This window comes from Daucus carota, chromosome 9, assembly GCF_001625215.2.
Source record: "Daucus carota subsp. sativus chromosome 9, DH1 v3.0, whole genome shotgun sequence".
Taxonomy (NCBI): Eukaryota; Viridiplantae; Streptophyta; class Magnoliopsida; order Apiales; family Apiaceae; genus Daucus; species Daucus carota.
The window spans coordinates 33,334,338-33,351,039 of NC_030389.2; the positions used below are offsets into that span (position 1 = coordinate 33,334,338).

General features: G+C 34.2%; 3 protein-coding genes across 3 annotated transcripts; 1 reads left to right on the top strand and 2 right to left on the bottom strand.

Annotated features, from left to right (window-relative positions):
• Positions 1-295: 295 nt before the first annotated feature.
• Positions 296-5,861, bottom strand: LOC108201920 (SEC12-like protein 2). Its single transcript, XM_017370262.2, has 10 exons — positions 5,382-5,861; positions 4,132-4,226; positions 3,783-3,933; positions 3,471-3,562; positions 3,270-3,369; positions 2,823-2,901; positions 1,950-2,085; positions 1,190-1,306; positions 992-1,086; positions 296-529 (listed from the first exon to the last, which is right to left on the bottom strand). The coding sequence occupies exons 1-10, from the start codon at positions 5,808-5,810 to the stop codon at positions 426-428; spliced, it is 1,398 nt and encodes a 465-aa protein (XP_017225751.1). The 5' UTR covers positions 5,811-5,861; the 3' UTR covers positions 296-425.
• An 817-nt stretch (positions 5,862-6,678) lies between these two features.
• LOC108201875 (10 kDa chaperonin, mitochondrial) lies at positions 6,679-8,462 on the top strand. The gene is made up of 3 exons (XM_017370210.2): positions 6,679-6,901; positions 7,231-7,370; positions 8,188-8,462. Exons 1-3 carry the CDS (start codon positions 6,797-6,799, stop codon positions 8,234-8,236), a joined length of 294 nt encoding a protein of 97 aa, XP_017225699.1. The 5' UTR covers positions 6,679-6,796; the 3' UTR covers positions 8,237-8,462.
• A 2,977-nt stretch (positions 8,463-11,439) lies between these two features.
• LOC108202117 (uncharacterized) lies at positions 11,440-13,638 on the bottom strand. Its single transcript, XM_017370499.2, has 7 exons — positions 13,482-13,638; positions 12,873-13,129; positions 12,686-12,744; positions 12,476-12,554; positions 12,239-12,377; positions 11,941-12,054; positions 11,440-11,790 (listed from the first exon to the last, which is right to left on the bottom strand). The coding sequence occupies exons 2-7, from the start codon at positions 13,040-13,042 to the stop codon at positions 11,599-11,601; spliced, it is 753 nt and encodes a 250-aa protein (XP_017225988.1). The 5' UTR covers positions 13,043-13,129; positions 13,482-13,638; the 3' UTR covers positions 11,440-11,598.
• Between the last annotated feature and the right edge of the window lie 3,064 nt (positions 13,639-16,702).

A 16,702-nucleotide genomic window follows, 5' to 3' on the forward strand; every position in this document is an offset into this window, starting at 1 on the left:
ATTTTGGACGTGAAAAATCATGGAATAAAAATCCCGGGATAGGCAATTTAACACTGAATGACATTATAACACCTTCTGTATATAAATAAAAATTTTAGGGTTAAGCTGTTTGACATTTTCTTTTCGCTGAACCTATGCTATTAACATTATGCTAAAACTCCGCTTAACTTGCAAGCAAGCAATAACAATACAGGTCCAAGATTACAGAGCCTACAATTTCATTTTCATCATTTTGCTTAAAGGCTTGTAACAAAATGGGATATAGGCATGTCCATTAACTAACAGTACAAACTGATCAGTCGCAACTTTATACATATAAGCAATTCTACGCTACAAAAGTCAGATATTTCGTAATTAGAAATTTAAAAGATTGCTTTTACAAACAAGAGAAGTGTCTTGAACTCTTGATCCACTTGGGAAACATTCTACATATCTTCAAGCAGTACTAGGAATTCTAATAGTCTTACATAATACACAGCAATTGCGAGAAATAGTATGAACAGAATGATCCAGAAGTTCCATCCTGCATCTGAATTAAATTAGGTGGATTAAGAATCTTTCAAAAGAATCCAGTGGAATATATACATGTAAAAATAAATCCTAGACAAATATTACTCAACACACAAAAGCAAATTGACAGGTTTCCCTTGGAGCTTGGCTCTTTGGTAACTAATTTTTCAGGAAAGAAAAGTGAGAAGATAATGGCTTTTGCATAGAAGCAGGTTCAAGATGTAAGGACCAGTCGATGCTTTGGAGGGCTTGAAATCTCGAACCTACCATGTAATCAGTGACATTGATCGTGACCTACAAGGCTAAATTTCCTGAACTCTGATTCAATGATGGCCAAGTTCCAAGGAAAGTGACACTTAGGTGTGCATACAATATGTTTCTTCGACAGATACTTGTAAATGCTTGCATTGCTATGGCAATTACAGTTTCATATACTTGCAACTGTTATGCTACAGCTATTACGTAGTTAAGGAGTACATACCTTTTATCTTCTGATCATTAATTATTGTGACCATCTTCTCATCATCAATTAATGTGACTCTTGCACTTGAATCGAAAGATGTGGATAAAAGAGCCCTGTAAATTGACCCATTCATTTTTGGCAATCAAGTTCTTAAGGTGTAGTGAATAATACTTTAAAATGTTCTTTCTGTAGAGGGCAATAAAATCATATAAGAACCTCGAATCTTCTGAAAACATCAGGGACGTAAGTATGCCTAGATGAGCTTTCTTAATTACACTGTGTACCAGCATACTGCTGGAATTTAAAACTAAAATGTCGCCTTCCATTGTGCCCCTGAAGTTGAACAATCAGAACACAGTAAATTATAAAATGAAATGAACTACTAACCATGTCTCATCAAGTGGTATAAAAATTCAAAAAGGATGTATATCTGAGTTTTATTGTTTGATCAGGCCAGTTTCTTTACCATTATATCTAATAGATAATCTTAAAATATAACCCCCACGTCTGTCCTGAAAAGAAGAACTTTATAGTCTGTATTTGTCCTTCAATCCAATTTCTTTGAATAATGATTACTAGAGAAGGAAATAAACAAGAAAGAGGAGGGAAATTAATCTTTGTTCTTTGGTTCTAGAGTTTAAGACCTATCCAATAGTAACATATGGCGATTCTATATACTGTAATAGAACCAATCTAAAGCCATGGTCTGTAAATCAGGTAGTTTGAAGTATAGGTTATATCCTCAGAGGCTCAGACAGACATCAAATTGATAGGAATATATAGCCTTGTCAGCGTTTCAGACTATCTTATTTTTTATTTTTTTAAATAATAATGATATCAGCTGTATTCACCAGATTCTTTATATATCAGATCTAACATAAAGACAGCCAAAACAGGCCCTTTATCTGACAGCCACATTAAGAGATCGTCATCAAGTTATCAACATGTAATTCAAGGGAGAACAAAGAACTCTTACACAGCAAGATATTTTCCATCAGCTGAAACACTAAAGGCAGTTATGGAGTCACGAGTGACAAGCTTAGAGCTGATCCGCTTCCATGATTTAGGCTTCCACGATTTAGCCTTCCACTTCACAATACTTCCACCTTTACCTAAGCAAGAGAAGAAAAAACCAGTGAACTACGTAATGTTATATGTATTTCCACAGATGTTTTTTGTTTCCCTTTCAAGAGTAAACAAGTAGAGAAAGGACAAACGTGTACACTTTACCCACCCTTTGAAATTAAAAATAAATAGAATAAAGGTTACACATTCCCACGAAACTGTAGGGTTAATATCAGGAAGAAACTTTTTTTTTTAGTACAAAAAGCCACAGGAAAACAGAGTAGAAACAGTGATGTGTTCAAATACAGATTACCTAAGTCAATTTAGGAAATCCATAAGAGGCTACACAAAATCTACCTAAGTTAATTTGTAACTTGTCTGTTATGATAAGTGTTGTTCACAATTAACGACTGAAAATTACTTCAGAGCATATAGCAATCGTGTACATATGAATTATAATCTAGAGTTGTATAAATCAGAGGCTAGTGGCCAAAACATATTTTATTTCTAAGTTAAATCACAATGCAGATGACGAGTCTAGGGTGCTAACTTATCAGTAAAAACATGTAGGGCAATCATCTATTATAAAGATAGCCTTTAGATATTTGTTTGTAGTATCTAAGAAGGAATTTTACTGTGTAGTCATGTGTGTGTACAAAAAACCCAACAGACTGGCAATAATGAATTTAAAAAAAAAAAATGACTCGCAATAATATAATCTCAATGACAAGAAAAAGCCTGATCTACTGGACAAAAGGAAGAAGTCTGCCAAAGTGATATTTACCTTGCATTGCTGTAACATACAGAATTTGATGGTTATTATCAAGACTCTGTGAGAATTTGCAGAGAACAAACTGCTCATCCTGGTGCAACAAATAAGATATATCACGTATTTGAAACTGAGCTAAAGAGAAAAGGTTGAAGGGAAAGGTAAGATTACAAAAAGAAATCGTAACTATAATATACTCAGTGTAAAGTCTTAATACACATATGTTATGTAATTGTATGAATCCAGCGATTCTTAATTCATCCTGAGGTGCTACCAGTCAATTCATTGACCAGAATAATGTTGCCAATATATTTCAATAAAAGCACACATAAGTTTTAATAGATCTGATAAATTCTTTATGTAAATTGTAAGCCATCAGACACGTAAGACAGCAATCCTGGTTCTAAGAGTCGTATACTTTATCTTTTCCCATTTGAAAAGACTATGTAAATATTGCCAAACCTTTTTTGTCTTCAAAGATGCTATAGGAGCTGATGATGCAATATCCCAAACCCTACCAGGGCCACTACTTCCAACAGAAGCGAGAAATCTTCCATCGGGGCTGCAAGATGACAAAATGATATCAATTTTTTTTCAACTGAATTATATTTCCAAGATTCAAGATATCAGAATCAAACAATTTAAGTTGAAATAACTGTTAACCTGAAAGCCAAATCCTTCACTGAGGCATGAGCACCAGACTCGTCTAGAATGCTATCCATAGTAGGCCACTTGAAAACCCTCAATTTTCCATCCTGTACTGTAACAAGATTAAATCATGAACACATATAGTTTTCCTAAATAAAGAGGTTAGCTTGCTTCCGCTGTTCAATTTTATTGTCTTAAAATAACATCATAATGCAGTAAATTACACTTTGCCTTTTCCAACATTTCACAGTCCCCCATATGTATTTTTCAATGTTAGCAACTAACGCAGCAGGTGAGTGCAAACATAACAGGAACAACGAATCCTACCTCACCACCAGTTGCAAGTACAGATCCTTCCTCATTAAAGGTAAGTGCCAACTGTCGTCCAACATCTTCTAGTTGTTTAAAAATTTTCTCAGATGATTTCGGACTCCACCCGTGAACACCGTCTCGCTCTATGGCTTCCCATTCATACCATCTATACAAGTAAATAGTAATAATCAATGTTACTCTGAAATATATGTGCACTTTAAGAAATTTGGGTAGATTAAACCACAGAAAATTAATTTTAAGGTTTAAAATGACATGATTATTTTTGTACATAAAATTACTACACAGAAAAGACATAAATTGTAAATGATCAAGGGGATGTTGCAAAATTAATACAGATACTTACCTACAGCTTTTCGGCATTGAGCACATAACGCCTTCTCCCTTAGGGTGTACAGCCATTCTAGAAGGCAAATCAGCCCCAGTACCAAGCTCTGCCACCTTAGAAGCAAACAGTTCATACTTAGTCCCGTAAAACCAGAGTCTGATGTACTCTTATTATCAACGATGACTAGTCAGTGTCAAAAATCAATATATTTAAGTATATAAATATAGTTATCAAACAAAGGGAGACTCATGCTAAAAGTAAAGAAGCAGCTTGTGGCCTTAATTTGCTTATTTTGCAGAAAACAGCATTTTATAGATTGTAATACTCCATGTTTCATAAGGGAACATGAAGAAAATTTCAGAAACAGAAGCTAAGGTTTACAAATACATGCACGGACATCTTATATGGGTAATCCCCTGGTGATCTAGCAGCATCTTATGACAACAATGATTGTCTTTGCTCTTTTTATAATGGTCATAACATAGTTTTCTTCCAATAAGATCATGCCTTATTTGCACATTACAAGGTTGAATCTAAAAATTCAAACTCAGGATTTGTAAAGCCCTTTAGTGTATTGAGCATCTCCAACCCTGCAAAACCCTTACTTAATAATTTACTTGGTATGCCAAAAACAAAATTTATAGATAATATGTAAAAATTTCAACACTCCAATGTACAAAACCCTTGTCTATAATTATAGTCAACCCCTTACTGTTAGACTATATTTGTCGAACGTATATAGACCTATAGTGAAATGTCACGTCATCTGTATTATATTAAAATAATATATTATATTAATAACAACTTGAAAAATAAACAACATACCATTTTTTTTTGTCATAATAACATACTATATTTAAAACATAACAAATCATTATAACTTATTCCATTGAAGCGCAATGTCTTACAAATTCAGCAAATTTTACAAAATTATTATTATATATTATTTTAGCCAACTAATTTAGCTAAAACAGTGGGAGATGCTCATAACTTGCACAATCCCATGTTCAAAACTAATTAACATTATTAATTAGTTAGCTTTATCGCAAATTCTAAAGATAAATTTATATACAATCCACCCTTTTGAATTAAACAGTATCCTACAAAAACATTGTAACAAGAAAGTTCATTCAATTTACCTACTCTTGTTTAAGAACTTTTCCTCAATTTACATGCATATTACGAAACAGATCAATCTGCATGCAACAATTATTCTCAATGTACTCGCAATATATGAATATAGACAATAATGTCATAGGAACACATACAGGGTGATCAGAGAGGGATTTAGTGTTGGGATCAAACTGTGATATTAAAAGGGCATTGGGGATGCCGATTCTGCCCTCGCCACCACCGCCGGAGAGAACCACGTGCCTGGTGGGTTTTATGGACGGCGGAGATTCCTCGACGGCAACATCATCATGATCACGATCATCTCGAGAGTTGGTATGATCATGGTGAGACTTGGTTTGAGGATCATCATTATTATCATGCTGAGACTTGATTAGAGGATCATCATCATGATCATGTTGAGGCTTGGTTAGAGGATCATTATCATTAATATCATCATCATGTTGAGATTTGGATGGAGAACCATGATCATGATCATGATCGTGATCATCTGCAGAATTGATTAGATTGAGGGGGAGCCAAGAAGATCCGTACAAAGGGACGCCATAAACCTTGTTGTAGACCATTATCTTGTTCTACGGATTCGGACACACAGATTCATGCGTGATTGTTTGAAATGTATGTATGTACTTGTGTTTCAGGGTGAACACATCCATTAAAAAAAAATTATTTCATCAAATCATATCTGTACCGGAAATCCTTTTTTAAACACCAGACACTATTATTTTATTCAAATATAAATCAATTTCTGATATAGAATTATAGATATAGTCGTCTTTTTCAAATCTAGTTGACAATATATAATTAATTCCATTCATATTAATAATAATAAATTATTTATTAAAATTAATCATATGTTTGTCATGTTATTTGAGAAAAAAATTGACACGAAATTTAGAATACACGTAAAATTAATTACTAAAATACGAAAAAAACGACATGTGACAAGTGACAATCTACACGCGATTAAATATCACAGAAAATAATAATCTTAGATGTCTAAACCGTGGACGGATCTGATACATCATACAAAATATAGTACAATTTTTTCCGTTATAAAATAACACAATAGTTCCCGGAATAAAATGTTATTGTTTTACGTGGACTATATGTGTAAATTTAGCGTAATACTAAAAATAAGATAATCATATTAAAAAAATTAAATATCTGATGTATAAATAAGAAAAATTAATCATATTTTATATACAATGTATCTTTCAAGGTTTAAACTTTTTCTATCAAAAAAAAAGTTTAAACTTATGTTGCACAGGATTAAAATGAAAATTTTGTGGTAGCATATTATTTATCTACCAAAAAAACAATTGGACATCAGCCCAGAGATAACTCCAAACCAGCCCATCTTCTCCCCCATGCAACCACATAAAAGACTCATCCCAGCCCATAAACCCACATAAACCCTGCAAAAACCCTCAAGTCTAGAACCTTCTCCCCTCTCCACAACCCCAGAGTTAAAACATTTGGCTTGAAAAGAAAAAAGACATTTGGCTCATTTTTAGCACACAATTGAGGGCTATTCTCTACAACAGCAGCAATGGCTAAGCGTTTGATCCCAACTCTCAACAGAGTCCTCATCGAAAAAATCGTCCCCCCCTCCAAAACCACCGCTGGGATTCTCCTCCCTGAGAAATCTTCCAAGGTAAATTATATGCTCGGTGAATTAATTCAGGATTATATGAGATTTTTCTTATATATTGGAGATTTTTAATTAAAATTATTAAAATATTTTTAATTATTAATGGGAGATTTTTATAACACTAATCTCTACTCGGTTCCGATATAAGAGTGACTGTGTGTTTTATTTCTTGATTAATCAATATTTTTCAACAGTATTGTATTGATAGTGTATTTCTAATCTGGATAAGCTGAGCTGGAGTAGAGTGTGGAGTAGAGTGTCTTGTATTGTATTGTTAAGTTTGTGGGTAGGTATGTGTTTGATGATGAGATGTGGTGTGTGTGATTGTGAAGCTGAATTCGGGGAAAGTGGTGGCGGTTGGACCAGGGGCTCTTGATAAATCAGGCAATAAGATACCAGTGGCTGTGAAGGAAGGGGACACTGTTCTTTTGCCGGAGTATGGTGGTACCCAAGTCAAGCTCGGCGAGAAAGAGTATGCCATTTTACCCACATTTTGTATTACTCGTCCCCATTAATTTGTCTTGTTTGACGGTTTGTGGTTAAATTGAACAAAGTTTGATGGATAATTAGTAATTATTCTTAGTTATCATGAAAAATTGAAAAATATTAAAGTTGAACATGTGTAGATTCAACAATAATATTTTTGAGTTAATAATATATGAAAAAATTCCAACCAAAATTTGGTCAATTTGACCACAAAAAGTCAAACAAGACAAATAAATTGGGACAGAATGCATATATGTTATGACAAGAATGAATATAGTGATAATTTGATTCTTCCTCGCCGTAGTAAATAGGAGAGAAAATAGAATTTATTTCTTCTTTTTTACAAAAAAAATAAAAAAATAGGAGTAAGCTGTGACACGTTCACTAAAAAAAAACCCTTTTGTAGCAAATCGTTTATTAAGAAAAATTGATAATTGTTTAGCAAGTGAAATTTATGTTTTTATTTGAAGAGTGAGACTGTCGGGATATTTTATGTTTTTATTTACTTAAGCTGTGAGTAAGTATTAGGGATAACAATGTCTGGCACGATCCAGAACACTGGTATAATTACAATGTCAAAATATGAAAAATTGACAAATTTGGAAAGATGATATGAAAATAATGCCAATTTAATTGAAAAGGAGTCAATAATCAGAATTTTACTCCTTTAAGCTAATATTTCATTTTTATCAAATTTAGCCATGTAAATTCTCAAATTGCCACACCTAGTAATAATTTAAAGTTTAAAATGCAATTTTGTGTTGTTGAGTGCTTATTATGGTGAGGTGTTTATGTTGTTGCAGGTATCACTTGTTCAGGGATGACGATATCTTGGGCACTCTCCATGACTGATATATGACCACTTAAGGTTTTTCGACTTGAATATGTGATAAAAATTGATTATCGGAGGTTTTTAAACTATTACCAAAGCTTTAAATTTTAGTGTTTTTCGGAGATTTAGTTTTGGTTTTGGAGTTTGAATTCTCCGAGTGTATCAGTGATACAGTATTGATATGACTTTTCATATTATGCCGGAACAAAGTAATGAAAGTTAAAAGACAATCTCTTCTTGTTTTTACCTCTTCATATGGTTCAGTTCTTTACTTATGGATCTCTGACTAAAGATTTAGATTCGCCTGATACTTGCAGAATTAATGACTTAGTGTATGCAAATGTTTTGTTTATAATAGTGTTAGTTTTTGAGCAACTCGTGTGCTATTTTTGTTCTATTATGGTGCTAGGAAAAAACAAATTAAATGTTTTTGCTGATTTTGTTGAGCACTTCAGATCATTCCGCAACTCAAAGGGTAATTATTATGTCAATGTCTTCCTTGCCGTATCCCTCTATTAATTTTCATCTTCCTGATTAAACTCTTTGCTGTCTCATATCAAATTATCAATGGTCCTTAGATGCACTTTGTGGTTTTTGTTATTGCTGATGAGTCAATATGTTATTGAATTGATGTGGTATTAAATGTATCTAATTTAGGCATTTGGCGAGAAATGTAAGTCGGTTTGTGAAGTTGCATTGCTTGTGTGTACTGTATTCATTAAGACGCATGCATTAAGAAAAGGTAGTTGCTGCTGGCTCTAGTTTATTGTCGGTTTGTCTTACTGCAGGAATAATTGGTCTTTGTTGCCTTGGTAGATAATAGAACTGCCTGATAACCTTACTCCTACCTTAACTTGGACTTGTCAATTAGATTTAAAATCAGGGTTCATGTCAACCGCCCTCTCCATCCTATAACCAAAAATATTTCTTTTCCATTGATGTGAGAAGAAACCTTGTCACTTGAAGAAATTAGTTGGAATTATATTGCTGAATTTTTTTGCCAAGTAATTGCTAAATGTTTCTCAGTCTATATCTTTCTTGATTCTTAGTCTGATATCTGGTCATATAGATGTGAAGTCTACAAGTGGTGGATATAGATGGATGCGAGTGGGCGAAAAAAATTGGTCATGTACCACATTTTCGCTCTTTCGCGCCTTTATATCTTCTATCGAAACACTAATAGTTACTCTTACATGTTTGAAAGTATGCATCCGTTTGCGTCGAGGCGTCTGGAGATAAGCACGCCCTATAGGTCATAAGAAACAAAGCAAGTATTGCACGTAAGTTTCGGTAAATGGAAATGAGTTGTGTCGAAACAAAGTTGTCATTGTTTGCAATATAATATGAACTTTGAATAAGGTTAGTTTATAATCAAGATAGATTTTTATGATTATTAAGTTCTATTAGTGATAAATCTTCGCAAGCGGGAAAAAAGACTTGTCGAGGAAATTATCTTTTCAGGACTTCTATTTTTGGTCAACTGCTCTCTATGACGAGTTTTCCTGTTTTCTGGGCTCTACTCGCCCGTCTACGCTCCGACCCAAGCAAAAAATTGGAAAAACAATGTTTTCTTTGATATTCGTCTGATATGCGTCGACAAACGTTTCCACCAACAATGACATTTTTCATTGATTTAAAAATGTAATCAATCAAACCAGCATCTCTAATTCCACAATTATATCCCCCATTTGCTGCTTTGCCGCTGTAATCTCTCTTGATTGCACCCAATATTGGTGAAGACTGCAGCGTGTGTTATGTATTGAAGTACTTCCGTGGTGCTAAATCCCATTTCTTGGTCTTTTTATCTTAACTGTTCACTAACAGAAACTGTCCAAACTTTTCCGGTGTCTCATGGTCATTTAACACATCTTAGAGCATCTCTGACGATCTCTCTATTCAAACTCTTAAGTGAAAAAATAAAGAGTCATATATAAATTAGAGCTCCAAGAGACTCTTAGAGGCTTTTCAAATATTTAAGAGTTCATTCTCTCTGCTCTCTTTTAGAAATCACAACTTGGCTCTGAACTTATTTTTATCAATAAAAAATTCTTTCCCTCCAATTCATTCTCCCATTTGATTTGAATCTTTGTTATAGTAGAGCCCAACATGTATAAAATATGATATAGAGAATAAATATAGAGAGCATTTTCATACTCTTAACTTTTGTATCAGATTGCTAAGAGTCATATTTTTTATATTAAAATTTAGGAGCCAATTAGGAGGCTCTCCAAGATGCTCTTAGAGCATCTCCAAGGGGCCGTCTAAATAAGTTTTTAACTTCAAATTTAAAGAGCAAGGTAAGAATTAGATCCAATGGACTCCTAGAAACTCTTTAAAAATTTAAGAACTCATCATCTCTTCTCTCTTTTAAAGAGCATGTAAGAGCTCTTAACATTTTTTTCATGAATATAATATTACTTTCTCTCCACCTTTACCACCAACATTTCTATCTTTTTACTTTTCCCTTATATTAATATGAATAAAATATGAATATGGAGCAAGTGTAAAGAGGAGCATTGAAGTTGTCAACTTTTTCAATGTCTTAGAGCATCTCCAATAGCCTCTTTATAGTGGCTCTTAAATTGAAATTTGAAGAACATTGTAATTTTGCTTGCTCCAATAGACTCCTAGTCACTTTTAAATTCCCTAAATTTCTCTTCTCTCTCCTCAATTGTAGGAGCTACTAGTCACTCTTAATTAATATTTTATAATAAATTTGTAAGCACTCATTCTCTCTCCATCCACTTTCTTTTGTACTTTTATGCACATGACTTGCTTTTAATAATATAAAATAAAATAAGGAGTGAATATAAGAAGTGTTGTTCGAGTTGAACCTACAATAAATCACTAAGAGTCAATATTTTATATTATACTTAAGAGTGATTTAAGAGACTATTGGAGATGCTCTTAGCTCACTGGGAGCCAAATATTATATAATATTTTAAAGAGTGATCTAAGAGTCCCATTGGAGATGATATTGTAGTACTCATTTTATAAGCAGCATTTGAAATGAGGACACATGATGCCCCTAGCCACTTTATACTCTTCCCATACAATACAGAAAAGTAAGCTGTTCACTGTAAATGAAGTCTCTCCGGTGCAAATGTGCAAATAGGAAGAAAAAGCATGGCCACTGGCCAGGCCATTCCAGTTTACGTGGCCCGAGTAGCAAAAATGCCACGCATTGCAGATGCTCTCAGAAAATTTGATCGCTACAATAAACTTGACTTAAATAGAATGACTATGCAAATTTGTTTAAACGAACCAGATGTTAGTTCTCCTGGGAACTTTTGTTCCCTACAAATTCATTTATTGTTCTTCTAAAGAATGCACTAGGGTACCATAGCGACTTCGGCAAATTAGATAGTAATAACTTCAACTACTACTCTAGAAGCTTGTTGCAGGTGCTAACACCAATAGCTGCGGCAAGATGCCAGGCAGCGTGAAGGAATGGAGTCTGAGGGAAGGCATCATCTGCTATGAACAGCGCGCCGCCTAGTAGTGATGACATCTTATGTACATTGTGTGCCATCTTCAGTTTTGGATCTTTAAGGGCTCTTTTCGCAAATGCAACCTGAAATAAATAAATAAAACCAACAGTCTATAAACTGGCCTAATGGATATCAAATGATGACCCTCTTTTGTAGATCATCTGCTAGAAGTCGAAAATATAAGAAAAACTGATGCAGGAGAACAAATTGATAGGAGTATGATAGTTGTATACCTCCATCATTCCCGTGTGAACAGCTGATACCATTAGAGGCTGGATAGGTAGAACCAAAGCCGATGCTGCCATCAAAAGCTTTGGATTTTCATCCCGGAGCGCCCTTGAAAGACACTGTATCAGAAAATAACTTGTTTATGCATCTTTTAATGTTCTATATAATCCAGACAATTTAACAGTAATGCCTAGTTTTATGATGTTTTAGTAAGTGCAACGAAATATTTTGATCGATGAAAATCTACTGAGACAATGCACTCAATGGTAAGAATAGAATTCCAATGTAAACAGAAATATGTACCACAGTAGCAGTAGCAATTGTTGCATAGTCAGCCCATCTCAAATATTTTCTTAATCTGCCTCGGGAAGCATGGTACAAACTCGAAGCAACTCCTACTCCAATTAATGAATGAGCATAAAGCTTACAGTTCAGATTTTTTCTGTGCCATATCAAATAATGGAGTGAGCAAAATCGCGTCCAACCAATATACAGAGTGTGTACAATGTGACAATAATGCCAGAATATAGTAAACCATACCTAGGGGCTTTGTATCCGAGAACCACAAAAGGAATTGATGTGAGCACATTAGCAATTCTTTCTACAGAGTTCCTGTCACCTGCAGCAATGGTGAAGAACCTGTTAGCCAGCACGTAGAGCTTTTATAGGAGCTCGTAGAATCTTCAAGAGATTGCAACATCAGTAGCTTTCGGTTTAAATTTTTATGGTCTTCAGTAATGTTAATATTACCATTCAGACAGCACCCATGAATAGGCCTAAGACATGAAGGTCTTTGCTGCCATATTCTCCTGCAGAAAAGATGCAGAAATAAGGTTACTGAGACGCATCTAGCACGAGGTTGTATAAAATGGGCACACACTAGAAAAACCGTAAAAATAATATGGTACTTATAATTGGCAGGAACATGTGTACTTACTGTACTGTCATTATCTGATTAGCTCCAATAATTGCACTCTCACATCTCGACTGATGAAACTCACCCTGCGGATTCATCTCTTGCGAATCAAATGGCGAATGAGGCACGAGATGGACTCCATTCACCCCCTCCAGAGCATTGCTTGTTTTCAAAGTACTCCCGGAATTCATAAGATAAAAATGACAATCAGTTGAAACTGATTGCCCACAAGACCCTGCGTATTGGCAGTAGCAGAATGTGTGGTTGCCACACGAAACCTGCTTTAAAAATAACACAGAAATGATTACTTAATTTAACTCAATAAAAACTTATTGCAACAATGTGATTCAAACCAATGTTCAAAAAACCAGAACCAAGCACAAAACTAGCACCTCTTAAATTCAAAAGATTAACATACGTTAAGTGACCAGTTTTCCTAAAAGTACTGTCATCGTAAGCTTTGATACCATTTTAAGTGACTATTTCTCCTAAAATCTTGATGTGTTTGCCCGGAGGCCTTACCACGATAATATAATATTCTAAGATATAGAAGAGGAACAAGATCGAAACCAACACATCATGCTACTAATCCTATCTTAAATTTACAAGCTAAAGAAGTTTCAGACAAACCTGACAAAGTAGTATCGAGTAGCTTAAGTAAATCTGAGTTGAAACTGCGAGGAAGAGTTGGAGCTGCCGTACAAAAGGAGTTTAGAGCATGCAATCATGTCTGAACAAGACAAATATATAAGAGTTAGGAGAAAAGTAGGGACATAAGCGAATAAATGTTCGCATATTCTTATGATTCTGCATTTCTATTCCATGCAGACGCGAATGTTCTCAAATGGATCCTTTTATTCGATCTGCTAAGGCTTGGGCTCCATTGGGTTGGGCCCTTTAGCTAAAAGACTATGTTGCTGACCCAATTATAAGGAGGCTTTTTCTGTCTTTTTATCTTTTACATGTGGATTGTTGTTTCCTTTCTTTTTCTTTGAAAATTTAATTATTTAAATTATTGATTATGTTTGTTTGTTCTGGCTGATGCTAGTCTTATATAGACATGATATTTTTAAGCAAATCCAGGGATTTACTATCAAGTAGGGTGATTTAATCGATTTTTTTTTCTCAAATTTAATTGGTAATGTTAGGATTGATGTGATTTAGTTGAAATTTTTCTCAAAATCTAATTGACAATGTAGGATCCCTTTTACTCACACTAATAATAATGAGACTATACATAAAGCACCAACAAAAATTATTCATACCTCTGTCCTGTTATTTAAGACAAAATTGGAGATACGTAACATTATTTTTAAATATAAATCAATGTAGAAACTATTTCGGAGTACCTGACATTTCTCAATATTTTATATCCCAACAAATCTCATGCCTCAACTATAGTCCCAGAAACACAGAGTAGATACACCAGATAACAGCTAAGAAGCTGGAGCTCAATATAAAAGTTGATACCAAAATGGATCTATTAGGCCCCCTCCTAAACACATTAGTCTAGCTAGTTGACAGAGCTCAAGTCAAGCTCTGTTCTAACAACAGTAATTTTTTACCACTGGCCTAAAATTTATAATTTGTACGGACTCCGCAGACAATGGCTATTAATACTCAACAATTCTCACACTTTCCCACCTTCCTCCAAGCACACAAATACACTACTACCATAAAACACTTGCACAAAACTGTTGCAAACCTACTCCATTTGTATATAAATTTCTCAGAAATTTTGCTTGCTTAGCTAAAGTTAAAAAAGGCCCAGTCTTCAAAGATTCATAATATATATTTTAGAAGGTTCCATGTTACAAGGGGTCAAGATCATGTGATTAGACCCTTAAGATAAGGAGCAAATAATTCCCTCTCTCTTTGCTGCTTATTTGTTGGCTTTATTTGCATGGTCTTGTTTTAGATTTCTTGGCTGTTATAAATTTATCACACTCAACAAAATCAAGAAATGACAGTCTTTAGTGAAGAAGAAGGAGTTAGAAGAAGTGGAAGAAGTGGAAGAAGCTCTGCTGCACTTTCAAGAACTGCAATTTTTTACTTCTGTATCATCTTTATTTGTGTTCAAGTGTGTTTATGTTCAGCCAACCATGAGAGCATTGCTCCCTTTAGTTGGCCTTTAGCGCGGAAGCTCGGGTCTTCCAGCACTGTGCCATTTGCTGCAGCTTCACCATCTCCGTTGGCATCGGATAATTCAGATGACAAGAGGATCATTCACACAGGTCCAAACCCTCTGCATAATTAGGTAATTAGAGATATTAAGTTGTGATATGCTTGTGTTTAGTTTTGATGATATATATAATTCTAGTGAATAGTTTTAGACTTTTAGTTGTAGAAATCTTTATGTAAAGGACTATGATTATCTTCTCTTCCGTCTGAAATAGAAGTAATGTTAGTAAAGCTTTTAGCTTTTTTTGTACTGTTTTAATGAGGGCTGTGTCATTGCAAGAGCATATCAGATCCAGCTATTAGTATTTATGGTGTTCCTAGCTACTTCTCAGACTATAGCTTCTCCACTTACTGTAGAAAAAACTTCTAACATCTTTTCATCAATGAATCTATATAGTTAGTCCATCTAACCAAATTGGTCGCGAGGGTAAGATGTACGTGAATCTTACTCTTACTCCGCAGAGTAGAGAAACTGTTTCCTGTTTTCATAAAAGCTTCAGCTTATAATTTAAAAAGTATAATAATTAACAAGCTACGATTTTATTTTATTTTCTATTCCAGATAGTTCAATCTTGTATTTTGCAAGTTCTTGTTTTCTGTTAATGACAACAGTTTCAACAGGTTGCAAGACCCTAATAGGGAAAGTTAAATGAAGTAAATATATAGTAAAATTAATTGATAGAGGCTGTAGAATCATGTAGGCTAGGCTTCCAAGTTGGTCTATTTGGCTCACAGAGTGAACTATTACCCAGAATGCATATTGAGTCATTATCAAGTTTGATCTGCTTTGAGCCAGTGGATATTGTGTTACACAATTAGCAGCCATTTTCTCAGTTACACATGGTTTGCTGTACCAGAGCAATATAATATTATCACCCATCCAGAACAATATCCTTTGCCAGATCAATGTTCATTGCATTGATGTGGCAGTTGGTTTCAAAATGAATGCAAATTCAAAACAAGGTGATGAAAACATGCACCGCAAAAACACACAAGAATGAAGATTACGAAACTGTCAGGACTAAAATAATCGATTATTGAATTTTAAAGATTGGCGAGACTTGGAAATTAATTACAGTGCACACAGGTGTTCAGTGTCAATTAATTCATACAAAGCTAAAAGTGCTTTGTGTTGTTCACACTCCTATTTCATGGTGCACTCCAATTCTACATACTTTTAGCATTTGTAAACATTCTATATTTTAAATGATGAAATTGAGATAAAAGTTTTAAATATTGTACATGTTGCAAATAATATTAAACTAAGCTGACTGGGTCATATGTTTTCAATCTGTATATTTATAAAAAGTGGAACATTAATGATGAGTGGTATACAATATGTAGTGCGCTTAAAGAAAAATGTAGTGTCTTTCTCTAAATATAATAAACAAACCTTCAGTTCCCTCTTCATTCTGCAGACTGCAACACTTGCATAAGCATCAGAGAGATGGAACATTTTATACACCCACATTTTCATTTATACTTATGAATGAGATATACTATATTTAAATTAGTATGTTTATATAATGCAACATACATGGTCTTTGATTTTCTCATTACTCAACAGGGTTCTAAGAGGAACCTGGTTCTTGACAGCTTATGCAGAGTTCATGATCCATATTTTTGTAACTGCTAGCCTTTTCTCTTAAACCACGCTGCCCCATATAATA

Coding starts and splice junctions, on each gene's coding strand:
- LOC108201875 (XM_017370210.2), top strand. CDS start 6,797: ATGGCTAAGCGTTTGATCCCAACTCTCAACAGAGTCCTCATCGAAAAA. Junction 6,902..7,230: donor TCCCTGAGAAATCTTCCAAG/GTAAATTATATG, acceptor GTGATTGTGAAG/CTGAATTCGGGGAAAGTGGT. Junction 7,371..8,187: donor GTCAAGCTCGGCGAGAAAGA/GTATGCCATTTT, acceptor ATGTTGTTGCAG/GTATCACTTGTTCAGGGATG.
- LOC108201920 (XM_017370262.2), bottom strand. CDS start 5,810: ATGGTCTACAACAAGGTTTATGGCGTCCCTTTGTACGGATCTTCTTGG. Junction 4,227..5,381: donor AATCCCTCTCTGATCACCCT/GTATGTGTTCCT, acceptor TTTGCTTCTAAG/GTGGCAGAGCTTGGTACTGG. Junction 530..991: donor TAATGATCAGAAGATAAAAG/GTATGTACTCCT, acceptor AATTTAATTCAG/ATGCAGGATGGAACTTCTGG.
- LOC108202117 (XM_017370499.2), bottom strand. CDS start 13,042: ATGAATTCCGGGAGTACTTTGAAAACAAGCAATGCTCTGGAGGGGGTG. Junction 12,378..12,475: donor CTCGGATACAAAGCCCCTAG/GTATGGTTTACT, acceptor GATATGGCACAG/AAAAAATCTGAACTGTAAGC. Junction 11,791..11,940: donor TTCACACGGGAATGATGGAG/GTATACAACTAT, acceptor TATTTATTTCAG/GTTGCATTTGCGAAAAGAGC.